General features: G+C 43.3%; 2 protein-coding genes across 3 annotated transcripts; both read right to left on the reverse strand.

The window, feature by feature from the left end:
- Nucleotides 1-962: 962 nt before the first annotated feature.
- Nucleotides 963-14,524, reverse strand: LOC135820881 (zinc finger protein 554-like). Of its 2 annotated transcripts, none has more exons than XM_065333930.1 (6): nt 14,310-14,524; nt 11,359-11,579; nt 6,772-6,926; nt 5,920-6,049; nt 4,109-4,236; nt 963-2,417 (listed from the first exon to the last, which is right to left on the reverse strand). In XM_065333930.1, exons 1-6 carry the CDS (start codon nt 14,416-14,418, stop codon nt 1,739-1,741), a joined length of 1,422 nt encoding a protein of 473 aa, XP_065190002.1. In that variant the 5' UTR covers nt 14,419-14,524; the 3' UTR covers nt 963-1,738. The 2 variants fall into 2 exon arrangements, with proteins under 2 accessions (XP_065190002.1, XP_065190001.1); XM_065333929.1 differs by having other exon boundaries at nt 5,920-6,268.
- Nucleotides 14,525-21,645: 7,121 nt separating this feature from the next.
- On the reverse strand, nt 21,646-23,355 carry LOC135820886 (zinc finger protein 233-like). The gene has a single exon (XM_065333936.1). It carries the CDS (start codon nt 23,264-23,266, stop codon nt 22,160-22,162), a length of 1,107 nt encoding a protein of 368 aa, XP_065190008.1. The 5' UTR covers nt 23,267-23,355; the 3' UTR covers nt 21,646-22,159.
- Between the last annotated feature and the right edge of the window lie 641 nt (nt 23,356-23,996).

Here is a 23,996-nt window from a genome sequence, read left to right on the forward strand (position 1 = left end):
AGTTTATAAGGGTGCCATGACTGCTTCTACTCGTGACGATGGTGTGCACAAACACTCTTCACCAGCGCGTTCCATGCATGCTACGTAATAAAAATAAATAATACCTTCTCGTTGTCGCCGCGCTATGCTTTTCCGGAGTCACATCTGGCTGCGGCCAACTACCCTTCACTTTGTGTAGTGTGTCTGTTGCGGTCTATGTCTCTATGTGTGCCCGTATATGTGGAGCGAGAATTTGTGTTTCTCGCCGACCGAGCGCAGCGAGTTAGGCAAGAAATGATTTCTCGCGAAATATTTTCAGTTGCAAATATGGCGTCTGGTGTGTTCGTTATTGTCGCTTTTTTCCCTGACTTCTTCAGTCAGTTTTGAGTCTCACCAGTGTCCCTGCCCTCCCACCCTTCATTTCTGTGCCTATTATCATTGCTTTGTTTATCACTTTTTGCCGTGATGTGCTTGCCATGCCTACATGATGCCTAATCGCCGTTGGGGATATTTTTCCCTCGCAACTGCGTCCGTTGGCGCGAGGGTTTTTTCCCGGCTGGCTCGGTCCAGGAAAATTAATCTGACGGTTCCAAGTAATTCTGCATCGTGGCCTATTTCTGCTATCCACTGTTCTCAGTCATTGCTTCCATACCTCACTTGTTATCCGGTTCACATCTGGCTATGGCCAACTACCCTTCACTTTGTGTAGTGTCGCTACTGCGGTCTATGTCTCTATGGGTGCCAGTATATGTGGGGCGAGAACAACGAAGTCCTCTGAAGTCGAAAAACCCTCTCCTACATTGTAACTGGTAATCGCCTGAAAAACAATTCGGCGAAGTGTGCCTCTCGAGAATTGTCCCTAGCATCGACCCCGTTTCGACGATTCGACGGCAACGAAATGTCACTCGACGAAATGATGTTCGGGGTACTGACCGAGAACCTAAAGACTAAAGAACTCATCAATGCGATGAAAAATCATTGAACTTCACAAATCGATCATTTAGGTGGAGGAATTGGTCCCACAAAAAAATGAGCACAAGTTTAGCCGGCTTTAGGAATTGTTTATCAGGCAGTAACGTTATAACCCTGTTTTTAAAGAACTGAAATAACAGACAAAAGTGATAATTTAAGCACATTCCACTGTACATAGCTCCGGGATTGAGTTGTACGGGACCAAATTGGGATGTATGATGGATAAAGAATGCAAAAAAATGATTTCGGGGAAGAACTGATTCGCAGGCAATGTTTTATGATAGATGTGTGCAGGGGTGTATTACGTACTGCTGCTGTGACAGTGACGAGACGTAAGCTGAAAACAAAGATGTTTGTGATGTAAAAACTATTTTCCTACTTGTAACAGGATGGTCAGGAGGTGGGCTGTGGCTATGCAGAGGTGTGATTTTGTATTTTATAGCAAACAAGGAGATATTCCCAAACCGAGACAACAGACAATAATTGGTCGTTATGATCAATGTGGTCGAGTGGCGTAAATGTTTCTTCAAGTAAAGTATGCACCTAGGTGAAGTAGATTATAGTACTGATCGCTTTCAAACCTGTATATATATATGAGCAGATCATCATGCAGTGAGTTCGAGACTAATTTGTTCGCATATTGTAAATGAAGTTTGTCCTCTGTGTGAGTTCGGGCAGGAGCACACGACTTTGAGAATTCTGTGAATAACCTCTTTCTTGAATATTCACGTTCTCGTTCAGGTCGATTACTTGGTCTGTTGAAATACGATCTACACGACTTGCTCATTTATGAAAGATCCAGTGTGTGAAATCGTTCATGAGCATGTAGAATTGATAACTGCGTGAACGATTTTCGACATGTCTTGCATTTGTAAGGCCCCTCTCTAGTATGAATACGTTCATGAACACGAAGATAGGACCGCTGCTTAAACGATAATTCACATGTCTCACACTTGTAAGGCCTCTCCTCTGTGTGAATGCGCACGTGTGCACGTAGATTGGATGGATGCTTGAACGATGCATCACATGTCTTGCACTTGTAAGGCCTTTCACCTGTGTGAATATGTTCATGGAGACGTAGTACAGATAGACTACGCAACTCCTTCGGGCAATGCTGACACTTGTGCAACGTTTTATACTTAGAGAGCTTGGCTTGTTTGGAAACGGTAGTGGTAGCCGGAGACCCTGTGGACTGATGCAGGACGTCATGCCTGGGTTCTAATTGACTTTCGTTCCCATCCCCTTCCTTAAACGGATCTTGTCTTTGCTTTTCAGAACTTCCCATACGACCAAACGGAATGCCAGCGGAAGATGCAATCGCTGTCGATGTCAGCTGTGCGTCTCCATGGAGGTGATTGTGTAACTGTCTGGTTTGTTTTTGACTCCAACGCATATCAGCATCATTCGAATAATCTGATACCACATCTGTCCAACGTTCCTGCTGCTGATCGCCAATCTGAGTACCGCTGTGGAACGAAACAAATGTAAACAATAGTAGAGCTTTTGTTCTTTTTCTCAGGACTCTAAGCGCATAGTTGGGACACTATCTCATGCCTGTGCACGTGGATGAACCATTGGATATAACTTGCTAAAACAAATAAGTATTGCAATCTTACACGATTGGACAAGAGTATGGCTACGGGTCATGATTAAACAACACACCCCTAGTGTTTAGCCAGAAACTGCAATAACCTGACAGACACTCAACTACCTGGGAATGAACACTCGAATTCTTGTCATGAATGACAATCCACCACTGGCTTAGCCAAGAAGTGCACAAATTACGTACAACATTGACATAGCAGAAAGACACTTTTTTTACCAGCCGTGGGCCATCCCCTGCTTTCAGAGGTGCGAAACGTTTTACGTTTTTCATTCACTATCGTGATCAGGAAAAAAGAAATAAAGACTCGGATAGTAAGCCCATTATAGGTATGATGAAGAAAGTAAAAGGACAACATGTTACGAGTTATGACAAACTGTTCACCAACGTAACCAGATCTTATACAGTCAGCGAGTGCGACAAAATGGCACAAAACTGACAAGGAGTAATGACACTTTCGGCGACCTGACACCTAGCTGCAACTCTTCTCCAAGGCGCATACCAACAACCTTCCAACTTGGAAGGCTCAGGCTCGGAAAGGTCCAAGAGGGGAAGGAAAGCGCAACGAGGAAGAGCAGGAGCTACGCATCAAGGCAACAAAGACCTATCATGACCTATACGGCGAAACGTACGTCTTGTGGAACTACTTGTTATTGTACATAACTAGTCCATCATACATGATAGTGGAGTTCAGTAGGATGTTGGCGTTTCGGTTTGTCACAATTCGTCTTCGCTTAGCTTCCCCTTCTATGTTTATCACATAAACTTGAGCCTCCCAAGTTGGGTGGTCTGTTGCTCTGCGTCGATGAGTTGTGGTAAGGCCGGTCTGTCCAATAGTCTTACTAGTTTCGTCATCATCCAGTAACTTTCGGCATTTTTTGTTGCCGTGATGCGTAGCTCATGCTCTTCTTCGTTGCGCTTTCCTTCCCCTCTTGGACCTTTCCGAACCTGAGCCTTCCAAGTTGGAAGGTTGTTGGTTTGCGCCTTGGAGAGGTGTTGGAGCTAGGTGTCAGGTGGCCGAATGTCTCATTACTCCTTGTCAGTTTTGTGCCATTTTGTCGCACTCGCTGACTGTATTAGATCTGGTTACGTTGGTGGACAGTTTGTCCTAACTCTTAAAATTTTGTCCTTTTCCTTTCTTCATCAGAAAGAAAGACACTCTTAAATACTGTTAAATCGGAAAGTCTAACGAGTCACAAAGTCTAACGTTTGAACGTCCAATTATTTTTTTGTTATTGAAAGAAAACCGTTATCGCTAGATGTCTGTGTAAAGAAGCGCATACAGATGGGTGGCCAGGTAGCCATCGTTAAACTTTCTGCACGTAATCATGCCAAAAATACAAAAAACGTTAAACTTTCTGGTCGTTAGACCTTTCGGTTTTAGAGTACATCAATATCCTACAGTCCTACTCGTGAATTACAATGTATTTCGTCAAATTTACTCCCAAAACGACACCCTGTGCAAAAAATACAAATATATTCAAGATATCAGAATACTGTACAGTGTTGTAAATTAGAAAAAAATGAGAGATCAACAATTTAGTTTCGACTTACATCGCTCCCTGAGCAGGTCTTTTTGGGAAGGAAAGAGGGAAACGTCCAACTGGGCGAACAAATGGCATTGCCGGTGCGGTTATGTATGGCGAGGTATACACTCCTCCTATACCATCCAACTTCGGAATCTGTATATGGACACAATGTAAAAGTGTGCGTTTGATCACGATCAATGTTATTATTGCACTACACATGAAAACTTCAGTGATGTCACTATGTGTCACTTCTTGGTTGTATGCAGTGGCTATGCACGTGTTTCACTGTCCATTGGTACAACAATGTTTCCTGTTTAGGGACGCATGGAAACGTGTTCGAATAATTCTTGATTTTCACTATTGCATATTCTGGGATGGAGAGGCAAGGTTCAGTTTATAGTAACGAAAAAAGAACCACGAAACCGCAAGTTACGCTATAATGTCCACTAAAACCCCAAATTATCAGCTCATGCGATAGCAGTGCACGACACTGACCGACAGTACTGACAATCTTCAACTAACTGGCTAACAGCTCTAGCACATCTTGGATGCGCACTCCAACAGCCTTCCACATGGGAAGGTTCTAGGTTATAGAAATAGCATGAGGAGGGGAAGTAACTGGTGGTGTTAGTGGATATTATAGCTTACTTGCGGTTTCTTTACTATAGATCGCATATTCTGTTCACATTTTATTGCACAATGTTTCCATCGATTTACAAAGTCTTGAATATTTTTATATGTTGGTTTGAAACGGTGTCGTTTTGGGAGTAAATGTGACGAAATACATTGTCATTAATGAGAGAGTAGCCACGTGTCCGTCCAGCTTGTTCTCTTTATTCGGATTGCAAGATTGTTGTCTCCTAGCAGTTTGTTTATTAAAGTAAACGTAAGATCGTACGTTTGTACGAGACTACGGTCCTGTCCTGTCCTGTCCTGCGGTGCACACATGTACATGTATATGTACATGACTGATTGTCGTGCATGCCCAGACGTCCAGCACACACGCGTGTCGAAATGTGTTTTTTTGCCGGGAAAGTCTGTACAAATTAAGTCAGGGTCCCTTTAGTCCTTCGCATTTTGAATACGAATCCCTATCTAGTAGGGCCGCAGTCACCCGATTCGGTGGAAGTGCGCGAGTTCGTTTGGAAATAAAGGAGGAAGGGAGCGTATCAGCTTCCTGGGACCAAGACCATTCGGCTCAGAACCCCGAAGACTACAACTTGTGAAATTTTGATTTTAGGCTTAACTTCCCCTTCAACGCCTATCGGTATCACATGTGTAACCAAGCGGAAAGCGCGAGCTCCGATGTAAGGAGCTAACTTACACCTCTCGTTCATTTATCTTTTTCTTGTAAAGAGGGTTTTCAAACCACATAGTGCCCACGCCGTTCAAGGTCACAAAAGTGACCGAAAAGTAACGGACCCTTCTCTGGACGGATGCTACGTGTATAATATTGCGTTCTATCTGTGTTTTTTTAGTATTAAAAAAGTTACTTATATGGATTGGGTTGGAGAGTCAAGGATTTCTTGAAGTTTCTAGCTCCTTTTTTCTCCTTCTATAAATTACTTCCCTTCGGGAACGGATACGATAATTTATTATTTTATTTTTTTATAAATTACTTATCATTATTAGGCTTTTGTCCTTTACTATACAGTTAAGGCTTAACTGATATGGTACAAATCAGTCAACTACATTATACAAAGCTTTCGGCAGTCAACTATACTGTAATGGAGTGGAGTGTAGTGGCAAAGCACGTTAAGGCTAGACTTAATTGATCTAGGCTAAGTTTATTTGATATTCGCTGTGTTCTTCTGTAGTCTATTCTGGTTGACTTACCTGATTGTGTGTGCTATATTGTCCCTGTAACATGCTGGTGGCCTGCACCGAATCGGTAATGTGTGGTTTGGATTCCAGCGTGGGCCAGTGAGCGTCTTCCGCTTCCTGGTGCATTGTTGCAGCAGCAATCCTAGGAGTGGAAGTACCCCATGTGGCCATGTTAGTCACAATCTCTGAGGACCGACTACGTGTTTCGTGGCCCTGGTTGGTACTAGATGATGCGGCAAATGGGTCTTCGTTGAGGTAGATGTCCAGCTCTTTCATTTTGTCTTGGCTCCAATACCTATCATAATCATTGGATACAAATTCGGTCAAATGTTCTTTTTGCTGGTCGCTGCTCTGAGTACCGCTGTGGAACGAAACAAATGGAAAAAATGGTTCGGCTTTCGTTTTATATCAATCCATTCTGAGCGCCTTGTTGGGACATCCCTTATCCTTATGCACGTGGAAGGACCCTTGGATACAACTTGTTAGAACCAATAGGTATTTCTATATTACACAATTTACTGGACAGTACAGTTACAGGTCATGATTAACAACCCACCCTTCTTGTTTTATTGTTTAGCCAGAAGCTGCTTAATTCACGTAGCCCCTCAACTACCAGTGAGCCATCACTCGAATACTTGCCATGAGTAACAATACAAGGCAAGGAGAGCGACAATCTTCGGCACATCCTTGACATGGCAGACAGACCCTCAACGACCTAACATCTTGCACCAAAGTGGAACTTAACAGCATCAATGTCCTACAGCCGTTTTCAAAAAACGTACAAAAACATTCTACATATCAGAATAATGTACAATGTTGTCGATTAGAAAATATTGACAGATCAATCATTTTGTTCCGACTTACATCGCTTCATGAGAAGGTTCTTTTGGGAAGGAGGTTTCCGAAGGAAGTCCTAAAGAAGGAACACTTCCCACTGGGCGAACAGATGGCATTGGCGGTGCGGAAGTGCTTGGCGAGGTATACACTCCTCCTATAACGTTACCACCCAACTTTGGAATCTGTATTTTGGAAACAATGTAAAAGAATGCGTTTCATCGCGATCATTGTTATTATCAAAACTACACATGTCTAATTTATTGATGTCGCTACGTGTAACTTCTTGCTTGTTTATTAAAAGTACGTACTTGTTTGCAATATGAAACTCGGATGTTGAGCCATAAATAAATGTAGAAGAGAAAACTTAACTCGTATCCATATGTCCTTTTCTCTTCTACGTACTTGTTTCATTGCCCATTTGTACAGCGATATTTCCGTTTGAGTGGTATACCAAATCTTGTTCGAATTGTTCTTGATTTTTCTTTGTTGCATACTCTCGGATGGAGAGCCAAGAATAAATTTAAAGAAACAAAAAGAACCTAGAAAGCGCAAGTTACGCAAGAATGTCCACTAACACCACCAGTTAAACAGGCAGCTCATCCGATAGCATTACACGACATTGACCGACGGTACTGACTTTCTACAACTACCTGGCTAACAGCTCTAGCACATCTTCGATGCACACTCCAAATTAATATTTTAAAGAAATAAAATGAGGAGGGGAAGTAACTGGTGGTGTTAGTGGACATTATAGCGTAACTTTTGGTTTCTTGGTCTTTTTTCTTTACTAACTCATTTATAGTTGATAAATATGGTGGTAAAGACACACCCGGCAATATGGCGGTAAACACACGCCTGCCCCATTCTAACTCATTTATAGAAAAGAGAAAGACCAATAAACTTCAAGTGTCGCTATACTATTAAACCTTGGCTCTCCATCGGAGTCCGTTTCTGAACAACTTATTTATACATTGCATATACTGTCCACATTTTATTGCACAATGATTGTATCGATTTACACAGTTTAAATAGAGTAGCCAAGTGTTCGTTCAGTTTGTTCTCTATCTTAGGATCGTAAGATTGTCTCCTTTCACTTTGTTCATTATCGCCGATTGGTAGCAGATGAACGCGGCGGAAAGCACGAGCTGCGATGTCAGGAGCAAACCTACACCTCTCGATCATTTAACCTATTCGTGAAAGAGGGTTTTCACACCACTGAATGAAACTGCATGTATTTCGACCGTCATTATACAAAAATACATACTGTGATCACCTAATACCCCCGTCGTCGAAGGTCACAAGTGTGACCGAAATGTAACGGACCCTTCTCTGGACGGATGCTACATGTATATGTAGGACTCAGTATAGAGTCCATGCACTATATGATGTCCAGCACCCTATATAGAGTCCATTGGTCCAAAATCCACTATACAGAGTCCAGGAGTCCACTCAGTTTTTATCAGCTTCATCCTGCCGCGCAATCCCCTATAAGGAGTACACTTTTTCTACAAGTCCCCTATTCACGGTCCAGGAGTCCAGTTTATCCAGTCACGCCGTCCTGTGTGTTGTGCCCGAAACTGAAGAGAACAAACACCTTTTCAGTTTTGCTTGCCTCGTGGCAGCGCATTCCTTTCTTCACTTCAGCCATGGCTGCCAGTTCTGCTGTGCAGTTGCTGACAGTAATCTGTTTCGAGCTAACCAAGGAGGATAAGGAGACGTTCAAAATCAAATCTGGAAAGCGTCTTGTGGTTCTCTGAAGATGTTTCATCAGTGCGCGGGATGAAAGCAGAAATTGCAGAACGAGAAAAGTTCAGCACAGTTCAAATCTGACGAGTCAGGTACACTGACACTCTCTTTCGTTCGACGCCACAAGGATCCCCTGTTTGGCTGGCCATTGCTGCCAGTAAGGCGTTTGAACGGTTTCATCAGAGCGAGGGATGAAAGCAGAAAGCGGAGAACGAGAAAAGTTCAGCACAGTTCTAATCTGACGAGTCAGATACACTGACACTCTCTTTCGTTCGACGCCACAAGGATACCCTGTTTGACTGGACAAGAGCTGCCTGTACCACCGTGTCAAAAGGCTGTCCAACTACATGGCAGGACGATGACTGAGGTAAGGAAGCTTTTACTCGTTTCGATTGGTCTGCTGTTCTGTCGTTATGCTTGAATTTTTTTCCATTTTCAAGGATCGTATCGCGTTTGTTTGATGTTGCTTGAATGAATGCCCTAAAAGTAATCAACCACTTCGTAATAGTCCTCAAGGACTGCAAGGACTTTGCATCAATTGTATACGCATACGATCGTCTAGCTATCATCAATTATTATTTTATTTCATGAGAAATGTATTTTTATCCCTGTGATAATTATGTGAACTTCACGACACTCTTCCTCTACTAGGCTCTAGTATGATGTCAAATACAATGGGATCCACAAACGCAGTGCCAGTGTACTAGTAGTAGTAGTAGTAGTAGTAGTAGGAGGAGGATTTCTCGTATGCCGATGACAAGAAAAAGCTTCTCAAGCTAATACATGTACTCGTATTCCATGAAGTAACCGTTTTGATGTCACAAACATGACATTGTGTCAGTGAAACTGCCTCGTGACAACAAATCGTTGCATTTCCATCTTGGGGAAGACTGACTGACGGCAACGCTGTACAGATTGTTCAAATCACCTCATTTCAATTTAGTTGCAGTGAAGTGAAACACTGTGTACACTACATGTATGGTGGTGTGTCTGTGCATCTTGAGTGTGCACAAACGATCTTACTGTAAGACATGTTATTATAACGAGTCGCAAATTTAACGATTGTCCAAAATTCATAGGTTAACGAGAAGATATGTTAACGATCTTGAAATATTCTGCCATATCCACACACAGCATAATATGAATCAGTACGGCCTCAACGGATCTTATTATAACAAAGAAATGTCCGTTAAAACGTTAGATTTGCTTCCTCGTAATATTATACATGTCTTACAGTATTCCTCGTATTACTAATAGATTATTGTCCCCACCGTCACCTGTTCACAGGTCTTTGAGTGGATGGATTTTCATTGAGCATTACATTCGTTGAGAACTTGGTAGTTGTGTGCTTCCATGCATCATTACGGTAATACGCGTATCCTTGTGCTATCTATTTGTTGCAGGTGTGCTGATCTTCAGAAGATTGCGGAACTGAGTGCTGCTGAACATTTGCATGGCCATGAGCAATGGCCATGAGCAATGGTGAAGCTTGCTATTGCACTCTCAGCATGTTCTAGTATTATGCTGACTACTGCACTATGTTACTCTCTTACGCTACTACACGTATGTAAACGTGCGCGCATCCGCCCATGTATGCATTCGTTTCGTATAATTATTTGTTATCCCTCTTGACTTTACGTGTAAATGGGTGGACGTTTGCATGGCTGTTGGAGTTGCGTGTGTATTGTGTCTCTACTCTTTTCTTGGTGTTTTCCTGGCGTTGTATAAGTTTGCGTGTGTGTGTGTTTGTGTGTGTGCGCGTGCACAATCATTTGAAAACAAATAATTAATCCTTGGCTCTCCGTTGTTCTCTTTCGATTCTTGGTTTTTTTCTAGGTATTTTCTTGGCGTTGTGTGGGTATGTGCATGTGTGTGCGTGCACAATAATTTGGCAACACTACATGATTGAGATATTGTAATTTGCAGTGTCTGCGAAAAGACCACTTGATTTGAGGATGGTGTTTGTAGGGTTTTTCATGTAATGAAGTGGCTGCAGTGGCGCCTGAATACTTATTTTTTATCTTGAGAAGTGAATGATGTAAAGGATTAAAGGGAGAGGCCGTTTTCTGGTTAATATTCACTGCTTCAGCAGATCCTTTGTCTAATTTCGAACTCTGGATAGGGGATGCCTAATTGGCTGGACTTTATACAGGGAGTGTTGTCCACATAAAGATTCCTTATAGTTAATTTCAAAGTTTTGACTCCATACAGTTGATTTTGGACCAATGGACTCTATAAAGGGGTGAAGCCAATTGGCTGGACTCTATACAGGGAGTGATGTCCATCTAAACTTTGAGCTCACAGCTGATTCCAAGTTTGCACTCTGTACAGTGGATTTTGGACCAATGGACTCTATATAGGGGTTGGACATCATATAGGGGCTGGACGCTCTACTGAGTCCAACATATATTATTGCGTTCTATTTGTGTTTTTTTTAGTATTACCTAAGTTACTGATATATGGACTGGGTTGGAGAGCCAAGGATTTCTTGTTCTTTATTTTCTCCCTCTATAAATTACTGATTTTTAATAGGGTTTTCCTTAACAAAACAGTTTAGGCTTCACTGATGGCTTCACTTTTTCTCCTTCTATAAATTACTTCCCTTCGGGAACGGATACGATAATTTATTATTTTATTTTTTTATAAATTACTAATCATTATTAGGCTTTTGTCCTTAAATATACAGTTTAGGCTTCACTGATGTGGTATAAATCAGTCAACTACATTATACAAAGCTCTCGGCAGGCAACTATACTGTAGTGGAGTGGAGTGTCATGGCAAAGCACGTTAAGGCTAGACTAAATTGATCTAGGCTAAGTTTCTTTGATATTCGGTGTGTTCTTCTATAGTCTATTCTGCTTGACTTACCTGATAGGGTGCATTATATTGTCCCTGTAACATGCTGGTGGCCTGCACCGAATTGGTAATGTGTGGATTGGATTTCAGCGTGGGCCCGTGAACGTCTTCCAGCTGTCCAGCGTTCCGCGCTATATCCGTAAAGCTCGTTTCAACGCCGACAGCAGGACCTGGCAATCCGTCGATTATTTCATCCAAAATATCGTGCTCTCTTTGTGCGTTAGTAGGGTCCCCTAACAATACGGGAATGCACGACCAAAAGTGAAGAATATTTATTTTATGGTGAAAAGAAGAAGGGCAAAATGTTACGAGTTATGACTAATGACTCTTTTCACAATAATTTTATTGGCTCACCATCCGATTTAATTATTTTTTGATATTTGTTTGCTCAAATAAGATTTCGGTGATAAAAATAGCATTCATGGCGTACTTCGAAATCCAAAAACAACGAACGAAGCCCTCGCTTTCCATTCCGTCTTTGTTAGACACCACATTGGAGAATGTGTCATTACACCAAGCGCAAATTTAACATTGTGTGTTTCTTATCCTGCTGCAGCAGGTTATACCCTCATTTGACTTTCATTTTCCAATGAATGCAAAACTGCAAATCGATTAAAGTCCAGCTATAGCAAATTTACATGTATAATTCAGCCACAATGAAAATCAGGAGCAGGACAGCATTGTATTTCTAACTGTCCATCACCGTAACCAGATCATATACGAACAGCGTGTGCGACAAGAAAAGGCACAAAACTGACAAGGAGGCCTGAAAAATTCAGTGACCTGACATCTAACTTCAAGGAAGATTCCAAGCTATGATAAACCATGAAAAAAGGGGAAGGTGAGCGGAAGCAAGACTCGAGACTAAACTAAATCTAGAATGAAACTTGTACCACACAATTCAGTATTGTGTTAGCTGCGGGACCTTCGGACTGGTTTCTGCTAGTGTTGGACACAAACTACGGCTAAAATTTAAAATTTTGGTTGTTTTTTTAGACAATGATTCTTGGTTCTCCGTCCGAGTCTAACATCCACACCTGATGAGTCGTCAGAATCCAGATGGCCAAGCCTACTTCGTGTGATACTACCTGTTATTGCCGTTCGTAATCCCACCAAAAATTCCACTCTATATGTAGTTTAGGACGAAGAGATTGTACCATCCATTCTGTCTCACTTCGTGTTCGGGTAACTTCCAACCTTGTTGCTTATCTCCGATACACATGAGCAGCCCAACTTGGGTGGTCTTTGTTTCGCGTGCTCGAAGTAAGCCTTTCCTGTTCTGTGCCGTAGTTTTTTGGTCTTCGTTTCCAACTCGTCATAGAGAATATTCTCAGTTTGCTGTGATGTTTAGCATGCTTTTGTCTTGAATGCGCTCACCTGTACCATTTCGGTCCTTTCTTACAGATTACGTAAAGTTCATAATATGAACTTAGAAGTTACAAATTCGGCGGTGTTAATCATTAAAATTGGCTGTTCAAAAGAAGAACACACGCTTCCTGCCGTACTTGACACTTGACTGACTCACGACTGCATCCGGAGCATGCGAGGAGCACGTCGCACATTCCACTCGGCATACCTGCAAGAAAGCACCACTCCCTCCTCAATACACAGTGTTTCGGGAAATTCACCTCTCGTCAGGTGGCTTTTGTTTGGCTGAGTAAGGTTATGCCTGAGTCAGAGTCGCTCATAATGTTGTGTAAAGCAGTCTTTGAGAGCTATCGGCTCTTGAAAACGTGTCGCCTCCAACGAGGTGTTTGTCGCGCTCAAAACAAAGTGTCTCTGCAATTTTGTATCCCTGGAGATGGTTTGATCTGGAGGGAACTGTATATGTGGTGATTTTCAGGCACAATCTTCCTCAGCCTACTCAAGCTCAACTGACGAGGGGTGAATTACCCCAAACACTGTGAATTGTAGTGTGACGCGTTTCTGCAGATTTGCCGAGTGGAAGGTGCGACGTGCTCTTCGTGTGCTCAGAATGCAGGCATGAGTAAGTCAATAGTCAAGCTCAGCAGAAGCGTGCGTTCCTCGTTGGAACAACCAGCTTTCAGATTATATTTGACAACAATAATATCATGATAAAACGAACTCGGGCGCATCACGTTTGCACCCATTTTACATTTACATTATACTACTTGTACGGGTTATGATTAAATGTGCACCAAGGTAACCGGATCATAATATGCTGTGAACGAGACCGATGAAAGGCACACAACGAACTAGAAGAGTACATTCAGCGACTAGACACATCGGTCTTTCACGCCTTCGAGGCAGAAACCCATAACCTGTGAACTTGGGAAGCACAGGAAGGGGGAGGTCGAATGAAGGGAAGGAAGGAGCAAAGGATAATAGGCATTAGCTATGTCCGACGGCAACGAAGAGAACCAAAAGTCTATGAACGACAACGACATTAGCGGGAAATTTGGACATACTGACCTTACTGCAATTCGACGACGTGTATCTACATGTATTATGATCATATAATCACTTTGGTGGACTTTTGATCATAACCCATAATATATTGTCCTTCCTGTTTTGTCCATGAACACATCTGCTCGCAAACTCAGTTCTAAATCCAGACCATGTTTTTTTGCTACATGTATGTTCACACTCCCAGCTCAAAAATAATGAAGAAAGACAATGGTACTGCGTCGAGGACGAACGTGACCACTATTGAGCAGGGCCTGCACCGAGACGCAGCACTGATGGTAGGACATTGATGGCTCTGCCAACCTGAGGTCTCGGCATCACGGCCAAAAACGCGCACCAAAAAACAAAAGAGAGAGAGCTGTACGAGTCAGCAAAGTGAAAAGAAGGGAAGTCTAGTATTAATGTTGGTCTATCAAAGAGCTTGGTACCCTAGTTTGCAATGAAACAGCCAACAATGGATTTGCACTACACTCCTTAGAATATTGGAACAGGACGATTAGTTTTCAATAACTGTTATACACTGTACATGTACTCACGTGCCGTCGGGTAATTCAGGTAGGAGAACAGATCGGCATCGGACTCTTGTTGCGCATGTCCCGTTTGCTGGTCACTACCATCAATACCACTGTTTCTCCGGTCTTCCATGACCCTGTGCCTATGTGGTCAAATACGAAGAAGAAAACACTTCTAAAGAGACTGATTGGCTGATGAACACACAGACTTGAAAATACAAACTTCAATACTCAACTAATTTCAGAAAATAATGAGCACCGTCTCAAATTCATATTTGCCCGCGTAGTGTTGAAGATTGTATCACCCCGTTGTTGATGGTGTAATATCGTAGGCGAAACAGTAGCAATCATCGAACTTATGGTAAGAGAGTGAAATAGTGGTATTCCGCCAGTCTTGTTGTTACACGATCGTGTACATTCTCATAGTGTGAACATGGATATGAATTTCCAGTGCCAGTATTATGCCATGCGTTTTCTTTCTTGTAAGGTCAACTCGACTGCACAGACTCAGTATGTAGCACTGGCTCGGCAAAAGAGTAGGCAAGGAGGAAGTCAGTTTGTCGCGCAATATCGTAGTAATACTTCAGTGATGTTCAATTGCATCACTTAAACTGTGCAGCACTACAAATATCGACGTGTAGTAACCCTATCATGGTCAACTGGAGTAACGGGGATACAAGGTCGTGCTTACCTGGCACGCTTATGTATATCAAAATGGTAGGTCCAATGTAGCAAAAATTTGCTCCACACCTCAGCCAAACAGAGATCAACGAAGATATTATAGTACTCGGAGCGCTACACCGGTCCACCTCCCATCATCACACGGCTGACACTGAACGTTTCTAGTTCTGCTCTCTAGATCAAGGTGTGGGTCATCGTCACTCAAAAAGTCGAGTGCAGCTATTTTTGCTCCCTGCACGTTGCCCTGATGAAAACTTAAACCGTTTTCTAAGATGTGTCACACTCGCATTTGTCACCCAGAATACTGTAAACGTGTACGTAGCTGCTCCCGATTAACCCAAGCATCGATATATCGTTTTAGGTTGAATGAGAAATGTTTCTCCAACAGGACGGAAAGTTTGCGCATTGTTTTCTCAATTGACACGATAACTTCGGATGATTCGATAATGGGGCCGGGGAAGGTTCTCACTAGTAAGTTAAGAATGTTTTCCTAAACGTATGCATTGACATTAAATGCACAACTAGTTAAAAAGAATACTACAAAAAATCAGACGAAGCTTTGCTGCCTTGAAGATTGAGCAAAATCGAAATAGGATTATGATAATATATTTGCAAAGTGGTGCTCACGTACCCTTCATAAAGGCCTTACATTCGGGAGAATTTTTTATTATTATTTGTAGTGCACTAGACAGGTAAGCGTCGTTTGTGGTAACGTTCTTGCATTCTGAGATTTGATGAGTGCGTGGATGATTTCTCGCATACCTTATGAAAACACGGCGTCTCCCCAGTAAGTAGATGTGAGCGCAAAGTTGATAATTGCCTGAGAGACATTTCACACACTTTGTATGTAAAAGTAAAACGTTTTTCTCTTTCATGTAAGCGATTATGAACATGTAGAAGGACCAGGCGATGGAAGGATGGAGAGAGAGAGAAAGAGAGCACTATTTGAAGTGTTTGGCTCATTGTAATTACTCCAGATTATTGAATGGTGTATGATCTACTCGATATTTTCTACAATGGTTTTTCCTGATTTGCGGGATCTCTTCTTTTGCTGTTTGCGTGGTTACACGAAGTGGCTGTCTGGTGTAACTGCACCAGATCCTGGGGAAATTAAGTAAGATGCAGAGGCAGGATCGTCCAGTGATGCTACACTGCCGTTCTGTGTGCAACGCCGCTGCTAATGCCCCCAGCGAAAACACCAAAAAACAAACACGTGAAAGGACTACAGTATTTATCGTTTTGCTAATAAATGTATGACTGCTCGGACAGTCGATAATCGAAACACAGAGCACCAGCATGATGTTTTCATATTGGGAACCACACAACAGCTTAATTCTCAAGCCAAAGAATTGATGAATACAAAACACAGAGCGACGCAACAAGAGATCATCCCGCAACCAAACCAACATGGGTCTAATGTACTGAATAGTTCTGAAATATACAGGCCAGACAACGCAGTGCAAGCACATAATGTTACAAGGTACTTGAGTTGCAGAACAAAGTGGAACCAAAGATACACTGGGTTATAGCTGCACACTTGTGCATGTGCTTGCTTAGCCTAAGAACACTCAATCATGATGATAGAAACGATTCGGGGGAAACACGCTAACACCGAAGTAAGCATCAACACGTAAATAGTGCAGCTCTGAAAAAATACATTGGCATGTGCATTGGTGTGCAAAGTAGTATCATCCTTGATTAGTCATCCAACCAAGACTTAAATCAGGTTCTAGACGCTGAGATCGCACGCCGAATGTGAAGTGCATCTAGCCTTGAACCTGTCGCACAAGGCACACACACATGGCAAAATGACATCCACTCTAAATATTTCCAGAGGCCAATCATGACAGAACACTGAAATGAAACCACGGGCTCAACCAAGTAAACGCAAAGGAAGTTAGTCAAAATAAGCCATGAAGTGCTTATTTAATTGCAGCGCTGACTGCAGTGTGGCGTTGTAGCCCAATGCCCACTGAGCACAGACACAAGCTGCATTCGACAGGGGCAAGACATACGCTTTTAGTATAATGTCATAAAGTACAGCATTCCAATGACATTACGGACACCTCGGGCAAATGCATGGTCTGTTCGTCTGGCCGACTCGGCTACGCACGAGAGTGTGTGCATGTACGTGTGCATGTACACGCGCATGTAAGCGCGCACGTGCACACACACACACACACCATGTATTCGGTGCGTATGGCGTAGCAGTTGCGGCGTAATGAAGATAGAATCATTACCATGATGTTACATGTACATGAACAGTGTATGTTTCAGTGTAAAGTAAATTTTATTCCCGTAGCTATGCAGAAGACGTTACTTCAGTAACGTCTGGCGCTAGCCAGGGTCCACACAGCTTTAATTTGGTGTTTGTTTGTTTGTTTGTTTGTTTGTGTCACGCCTGGCGCTATCCCGTATCTGTCCCGTACCGTACCGTACCAGCCAAGACAGCTGGCCACAATATATTTTGGTTTGTTTGTGCCATCGGCATGCCTGACGCTATCCCGTACCTGTCCCGTACCATCAAGAATACGGTACAATCAAGAGAATGAGTATATATGCGGAGTGTATCGGGGTAATGCATTCAGTGCAGTAACATTTTGTGTGGATTTGTGTGCGAGGCCGAGATCCCACTAGCAGGCTGGCTGGGCCGCCTGTCGACCAGCCCGGGAATGGCATGTAGGCCGATAGCATAATAATTATAACGTATATAGATGTATAGCAGGGAGTCGTATTATGTAAACGACTCAGTGCTGTCTAGGGAGATTTTCTTGAAAGAAATACGAAGTAGGGAGATGAAGAAATGCAATTAGAATGGATGTTAGTTGCCGAATATGTGACATGATGCGTCAGCTAAAACAACCTTTGGAAGAGAGATCCCGTCGTCTCCAAAATAATCCTGAACGGGCGAGTCAGCGCCAGTCACAGGAAACGTCGGAAGAGAGATCCCGTCGACTCCAGAATGTCCGTGATCGGCAGAGTCAGCGCCGGTAACAGGAAACGTCGGAAGAGAGATCCCGTCGACTCCAGAACATTCGTGATCGGCAGAGTCAGCCCCGGTCACAGGAAACGGCAGGACAGACATCGCGTCGACTCCAGAACGCCCGTGATCGGCAGAGTCAGCGCCGGTCACTAGGGGTGTGCGGATAATGCTCGAAAAGGTGGCAGATTCTGCTCGAAAAGCAGTGAAATTGGCAGAACCATACAAACCTATGGCGGGCAATTACTCGAATTCTGCTCCATTTCTTTATCCACATACCAAACATGCAGGAAACTTACCAAAAAAGTACCGAATTTGCCAATTTTTCTGCCGGCATTATCCGCAAATGCCTACCGTTCACAGGAAACGTAACAAAAAAATTAAAAATTAAAAATATACAAAAAATATTAACGCCGTAGCAACAGACGTCACTTCAGTATCGTTTGGCGCTAGCCAGGGTTCACACGGCTTTGGCACGTCACATGCATGATGAGCAAGCAAAAAAAGCATAGCGTAGGGCCCTGAGCTTCCAAGCTCTCTCGTTTTATTGCAAATTTCTTCGACACAACTTAGTTACTTCACATCTTTGAATATCTCATAATCGATCCAATTGAACTCCGTATCAGTTTAGGAAAATTCTCCCAGGTATACACTAGTCACCACAGCCATGTGATGACATTGGGATGGGCCATAGGTACGATTGCACTCTCCAATTACAATAAATTTGCGCAGATTATCTGTGCAGAAAAAAAATCAAATGCATACCGGCAATCGATGGATGAAGAGAGAGTATGTAAATACAAATATCTTTCCACATGTTCAGGAGCTTACCTTTTGGAGTTCACATCGTTTACACGATCTCTCATGCTGTCTTACACCTTGGCTTTGTTGACCATGGATACGCAATCCCAGAAAACATTCTACAGGAGCTACTAATGTTTTTCACGCTCAATCTCGGCGGTCTACCTCGTCACGTCAATAAAATCCTCCGTGACACTGGCTACAGTCACAAGAGACGCCTCAGTAAGGTAATGAGAAGGACAACACCGTCGAGATCAAGGACAACGAGAAAACAAGACACTCAATAAATACAGCAAAGAAGAAACGAAGACAAGTACAGGATTCCTATATGTTGCCACTGGCAACTGGTTCGGTGGAGAGGACGCTACATTTGTTTGTACCCAGTGGGATCTTTGCTATTCGTATCGAATGAACTGCGACGTCATCACTTCACAGCCCCATATTGGGCTTTGGTAAAGCTGAACGCGTGTGCGAAAGGACCACCCAAAAATGATCTGGTCTAATAATGAGCTCCCAGCGGGAACTCAACAGCGGCAATTAAAACATTTCTGGAAAGTAGCAACTACATGCAGTTGTAGCCCTGCTTTCGCGCCACACCGTTCAGGGTCCTGGACCAGGGAGGCTCTTCCTTGACTTGAGTCATGCATGACCAGACCGGTAACACACCGAGTGTGCAATTCTGGCGCCAGAATTAGATAAATTCCGCCCTCTCTTTATAATTGACGGATTTGACGGAATTGGATAAAATCAATTCTAACGACGGAATTCGTCACTTTTTGTGTAATCGAACTGTGTATCAACAATAACTATTTCTAGAATTGACCGAAATGCGTTTAATCGTAAGCGCCCATTGTCTCTGTGCCTTGAAAATACAATTGCTTGTTGTTGCTGCTGTGCCTGCAAACGGGGATTGGTGTTGGGTCAGAGTGCGTTCTCTGCAGTTGCCGCTGTTGCCAGGGAGCCAGATAGAGCCCGCCGCAAACTATGTGAAGCCGTCGAGATCCGCGACACTGGGCCCCACGTTAACACCAGCACTGGATGGGAACTATAGTAGAAAAAATAAACAACTGCAGGATCAAGAACTCGTGTCCACTCGAAGGAAAGTGCAAGGCGGACAATGTCATCTACCAGGCCATGGTGTCGGACGACACTCGTAACGCCAAGGTCTATACCGGCATGTCTGCGCCGCCTTTCAAAGCTCGCTACTCCAACCATTTGACTACGCTCAGGCATGACCGCTATGAGAATTCCACCGAGTTGTGAAAGCATCTTTGGTCGATGAAGCGGGACAAGAGACAGTACGTCATTGACTGGAAGATCCTCGACAGGGCCACCTCGTTCGATAACACGTCCAAGAGATGTGGCCTCTGCACTACCGAGAAGTATCACATCCTCGAAACCGACGCCCGCACTAGGCTAAACAAGCGAAATGAGATTGTGTCAAAATGCAGGCACGAAAGCAAGTATGTCCAATTAAAAATTGTGCCCATCACATAAGGACAGTGATTATTCTATGGCCTTGGTAGCACCTTTATATCTGTTACCTGGCATGGCACCACTCTCCGCTATCGCCTCTCCCTAGGCACTCTGTGCAATGCATCATGAAAAATGGGCTGGTCACACCCCGCAATATCATCACCCTCGTCTAGCACCTAGGCACTCTGTACTATGCATCATGAAAAATGGACTTGTCACATCCGGGACCCGACATAATGATAATTTTCACACTCCATAATGACGGAGTTCACACCTTCTGAGTATATAACAAGTGTATCATACTTTGTTTGATCATCCATCTGATGATCCGTTGCTTGAACGGTGAAACACTGTGTAATGGAATTTGATCTCTGACGGTTTTTCCGCTTGTTTGTAGAAAAAACAAATAATTATTTGGATGATTTCAACTGTTTCATTCATCATCCATTGTGTTCCTTTTGCCCGTAAAAGAGGCTTCGCACTACAGTTTATTTGATAATAACTGAATTGGACAATCATTATAATGGAATACCGGTAGCCACAGAGCCGTCATCCCTGAATACGAGTCACTTACACTTGGGAAGCTTCACTCACTGATATGCCTCTTGCAGTATGCATGCACGAGGTGTAAGACATAGGTGTGAACCACAGGTGTTAGGAAGGTGAAAATTACTGAATGAGACACAAAGGCACACAATGAAAACCTTGGCAAATTTATTCCGTTGTGACTCCGAGTTTCATGGCTGAACCAATCATCAGACAACGATAATGGAATAGGAGGCAGCGCTGGTATATCTAAGTGGGGAGAGGTGTGATAATAATAGCGAGAGGAGTAATATGCCTCTTGCACTATGCATGCACGAGGTGTAAGACATAGGTGTGAAAGTAACGTAATGAGACAATATGCCTCTTGCAGTATGCATGCACGAGGTGTAAGACATAGGTGTGAACTACAGGTGTTAGGAAGGTGAAAATTACTCAATGAGACAATATGCTTTGGTTCCGGCGGTGAAGATCTCACCTACACCTTTGAAGCTCAACTCGCTGTATCTGTCATTCTTGTGGCGCCAGATGATGCTGTGTTTGGCGGTAGGATTTGTTCTTACAATAGGTTTTGGTGCTGGCGTTAAATGTCTCACTTACACCTCTGCCACTGATTCTACTTCTCTTTATGCGCGGCATTATTCTGTTTTGGCGGTAGGACTTTGGCATGAAACTGCTTCTTTCGACCTGCATGGCATCATTGTTCCATTTCGTACCTGACGATGGCAAATTTGCCGAAACATTGTACATAAAAGGAATCGGTTGGGTTTCGCAGTGCTGTGGGAATGGGTGTGTCCGCCCTACTTCTTTTTACTTCTAGGGCAAGATATCGATTCACTCGTGAATCTCGAGTGTACTAGCTGCCCAGACCAAGAGAAATTGTTGGGGCCGCTTGGGCTACTTTTGCAGTCCTTGCTGATTTGTTCAATGTTGTTGACAGTAATGAGACGTAAAACAAAAACAAACAAACCTGCAAGTATAATTTGTTCTATGAGCAACGAGACTGGTTATAAAATGACCTGCAGCTATAGGCAGAGAAAAGACTTTTAAGTTCATGGCTAACGCCAACTCAGTAAAAATGGACAACGATCATCATCATTCTTATGAATGTGTTCGTGTGGATTAAATGTTTCTACAGGTAAAGTAACCACCTTACTGCTGGATTTCACACCTGTATGTGAAGCGCATGTCCATACAGTAAATTTGAGTACGAGACTGATGTTTGCACAAACTGCATGTATGACGTTTGTCTTCTTTATGGGTTTGGGAAAGAATTCACCCAGTTGAATATTCCCCAAAATGTCTTTTTTTCTTGTGTGTAAACCTTCTGGCTCTTGCCCATTTCTTGGTCTGTAGAAATACGATTCACATACCGTGCTCCTCTATGAACAAATCAATGCGTGCCGCGTTCATGAGCATGTAGAGCTGACAACCGGCGGAACGACGCACCACATACCTTGCACTTGTGATGCCTCTCCCCAGTATGAATACCTGTACGTTCATGTCTACGAAGATGTGACGATTGCTTGAACGATGCTTCACATTTCTCGCACTTGTAGGGCCTTTTTCCAGTGTGAACACGTTCATGGTTACTTAGATATGATGATCTCGTGAATGATGCTTGACAAACCTTGCACGCGAAAGGCTTCTCACCGGTGTGAATACGTTTGTGAACTTTTAGATCGCTTGACTGAGAGAAGTGTTTGCTGCATACATCACACTTGAATGGTCGCTCTCCAGTATGAACACGGTCATGACGACGAAGATCAAATGCTCTCTTGAACTGTTTGGGACACTTTTGACACTTTTGTAGCGTTTTACTCATAGAACGTTTTCCTTGATCTAGAACCGTAGCGGTACACTGAGACCCAACTGACTGATGTCTGATATCATGTCCGCGAACTCCTTGTATGTCGATTGAATCTCCTTCTTCGGTTGTCTCCTGTTTCCACGGTTCAGAAAGTCTATTACCGTGTTCAAACGGATAACTGGAGGAAGATGTATTCGCCGTAGATCTCAGCTCTAGTTGCACAGGCTGTTCCGGGTCGACATTACCACTGTATTTTGACGGCGAGTTGTCTCCGTGTCCCAATTCAAAAGATTTTCCAGGCGAAGCGTGCTTCTTTTCATCGTGCCAGACTTGTCCACGTTTATTTAGGGATGATACACAACATGCATCATGATCTAAAGAACTTGCTGAACTACATTCTTTCTTCGTTGATCTTGTCAAAGGCGGTGCAGGCGGTGCCCCGGAATTATCTTCTTTGTGGAGAGAGATTTTGTCCTCTGGATCTAGGTCGGGCAATACCTCTGCTGCGGCATTCTGCATAGGTTGATCAATGCCTGTGATAGGCGAGTCAGAAGATGTCTGAGCAGATAGTGTACCATACTCGTAGGAATCCCCAGATATATTCCTTCTTATCCTGATTAATGGCGGCATTGGTGGCAGCTCATTAGAATCCACACTGCAGTCAGACATCGACTCCTCAAAGTCTTCCATTTCTCACTCAAACACTGCAGTGCAGTAAGGGATGAACTATAAGTTTCTAGCGGAACAAAAACACCAACCAAACTAGAGTACAAGACAGATTCAGCACTTTAGGGAAATTAATTATCTTGATGGTTGCGCATGATACTTCAATGGTAAGTCAGTAGCAGCCCACGTGACAAATTGTGCGAACTTTTCTCACTGTAGTGCGTGGAGGTGTTATTATCCTAATCGTGTACTTGATTTGTCGGTACCACTAAACGATGTGTTACACGTTAAAGATGTCCTTCTGGTGCAGGCGCTGATGACCTTACAAAACCAGCGATCCATCATTACATATCCATAGAGCTAGGGCGCCGTGACTATGATCGCGAACTCCTGACACAGGGTAACCCATGCCTACTTCGCACAAAGTGATTATAGTTGAGTAATACATTACCTGGGTTTACACTTCCCCTTATCACCCTCAGAATTTTCTTTGGACAGATAAGGAGCGACAATTCTAAGGCCGTATAAGCAATCAAACTCACTACATTCACACAGTGCGTTCCGAATTGCGTGTCGAACCCTACGTGTGAGCTAGCCAGCTCCTACCTTTGCAGCGAAACCCGACTCGAGGTGCATCGCGGAAGTGCATTAACCACTTTTTCACACGTTTTTTCCCCAATGGAGTCTCGCGATTTAGACGAGTTGTGGGCAACGTTATGAACGGCCAACGGCCCTCGCCTTTTTTCAGCATCTC

This window comes from Sycon ciliatum, chromosome 7 (genome assembly GCF_964019385.1).
Source record: "Sycon ciliatum chromosome 7, ocSycCili1.1, whole genome shotgun sequence".
Taxonomy (NCBI): domain Eukaryota; kingdom Metazoa; phylum Porifera; class Calcarea; order Leucosolenida; family Sycettidae; genus Sycon; species Sycon ciliatum.

Coding starts and splice junctions, on each gene's coding strand:
- LOC135820881 (XM_065333929.1), bottom strand. CDS start 14,418: ATGGAAGACCGGAGAAACAGTGGTATTGATGGTAGTGACCAGCAAACG. Junction 6,927..11,358: donor AATATAATGCACCCTATCAG/GTAAGTCAAGCA, acceptor TCCAAAATACAG/ATTCCAAAGTTGGGTGGTAA. Junction 6,269..6,771: donor GAACCTTCTCATGAAGCGAT/GTAAGTCGGAAC, acceptor TTCGTTCCACAG/CGGTACTCAGAGCAGCGACC.
- LOC135820886 (XM_065333936.1), bottom strand. CDS start 23,266: ATGGAAGACTTTGAGGAGTCGATGTCTGACTGCAGTGTGGATTCTAAT.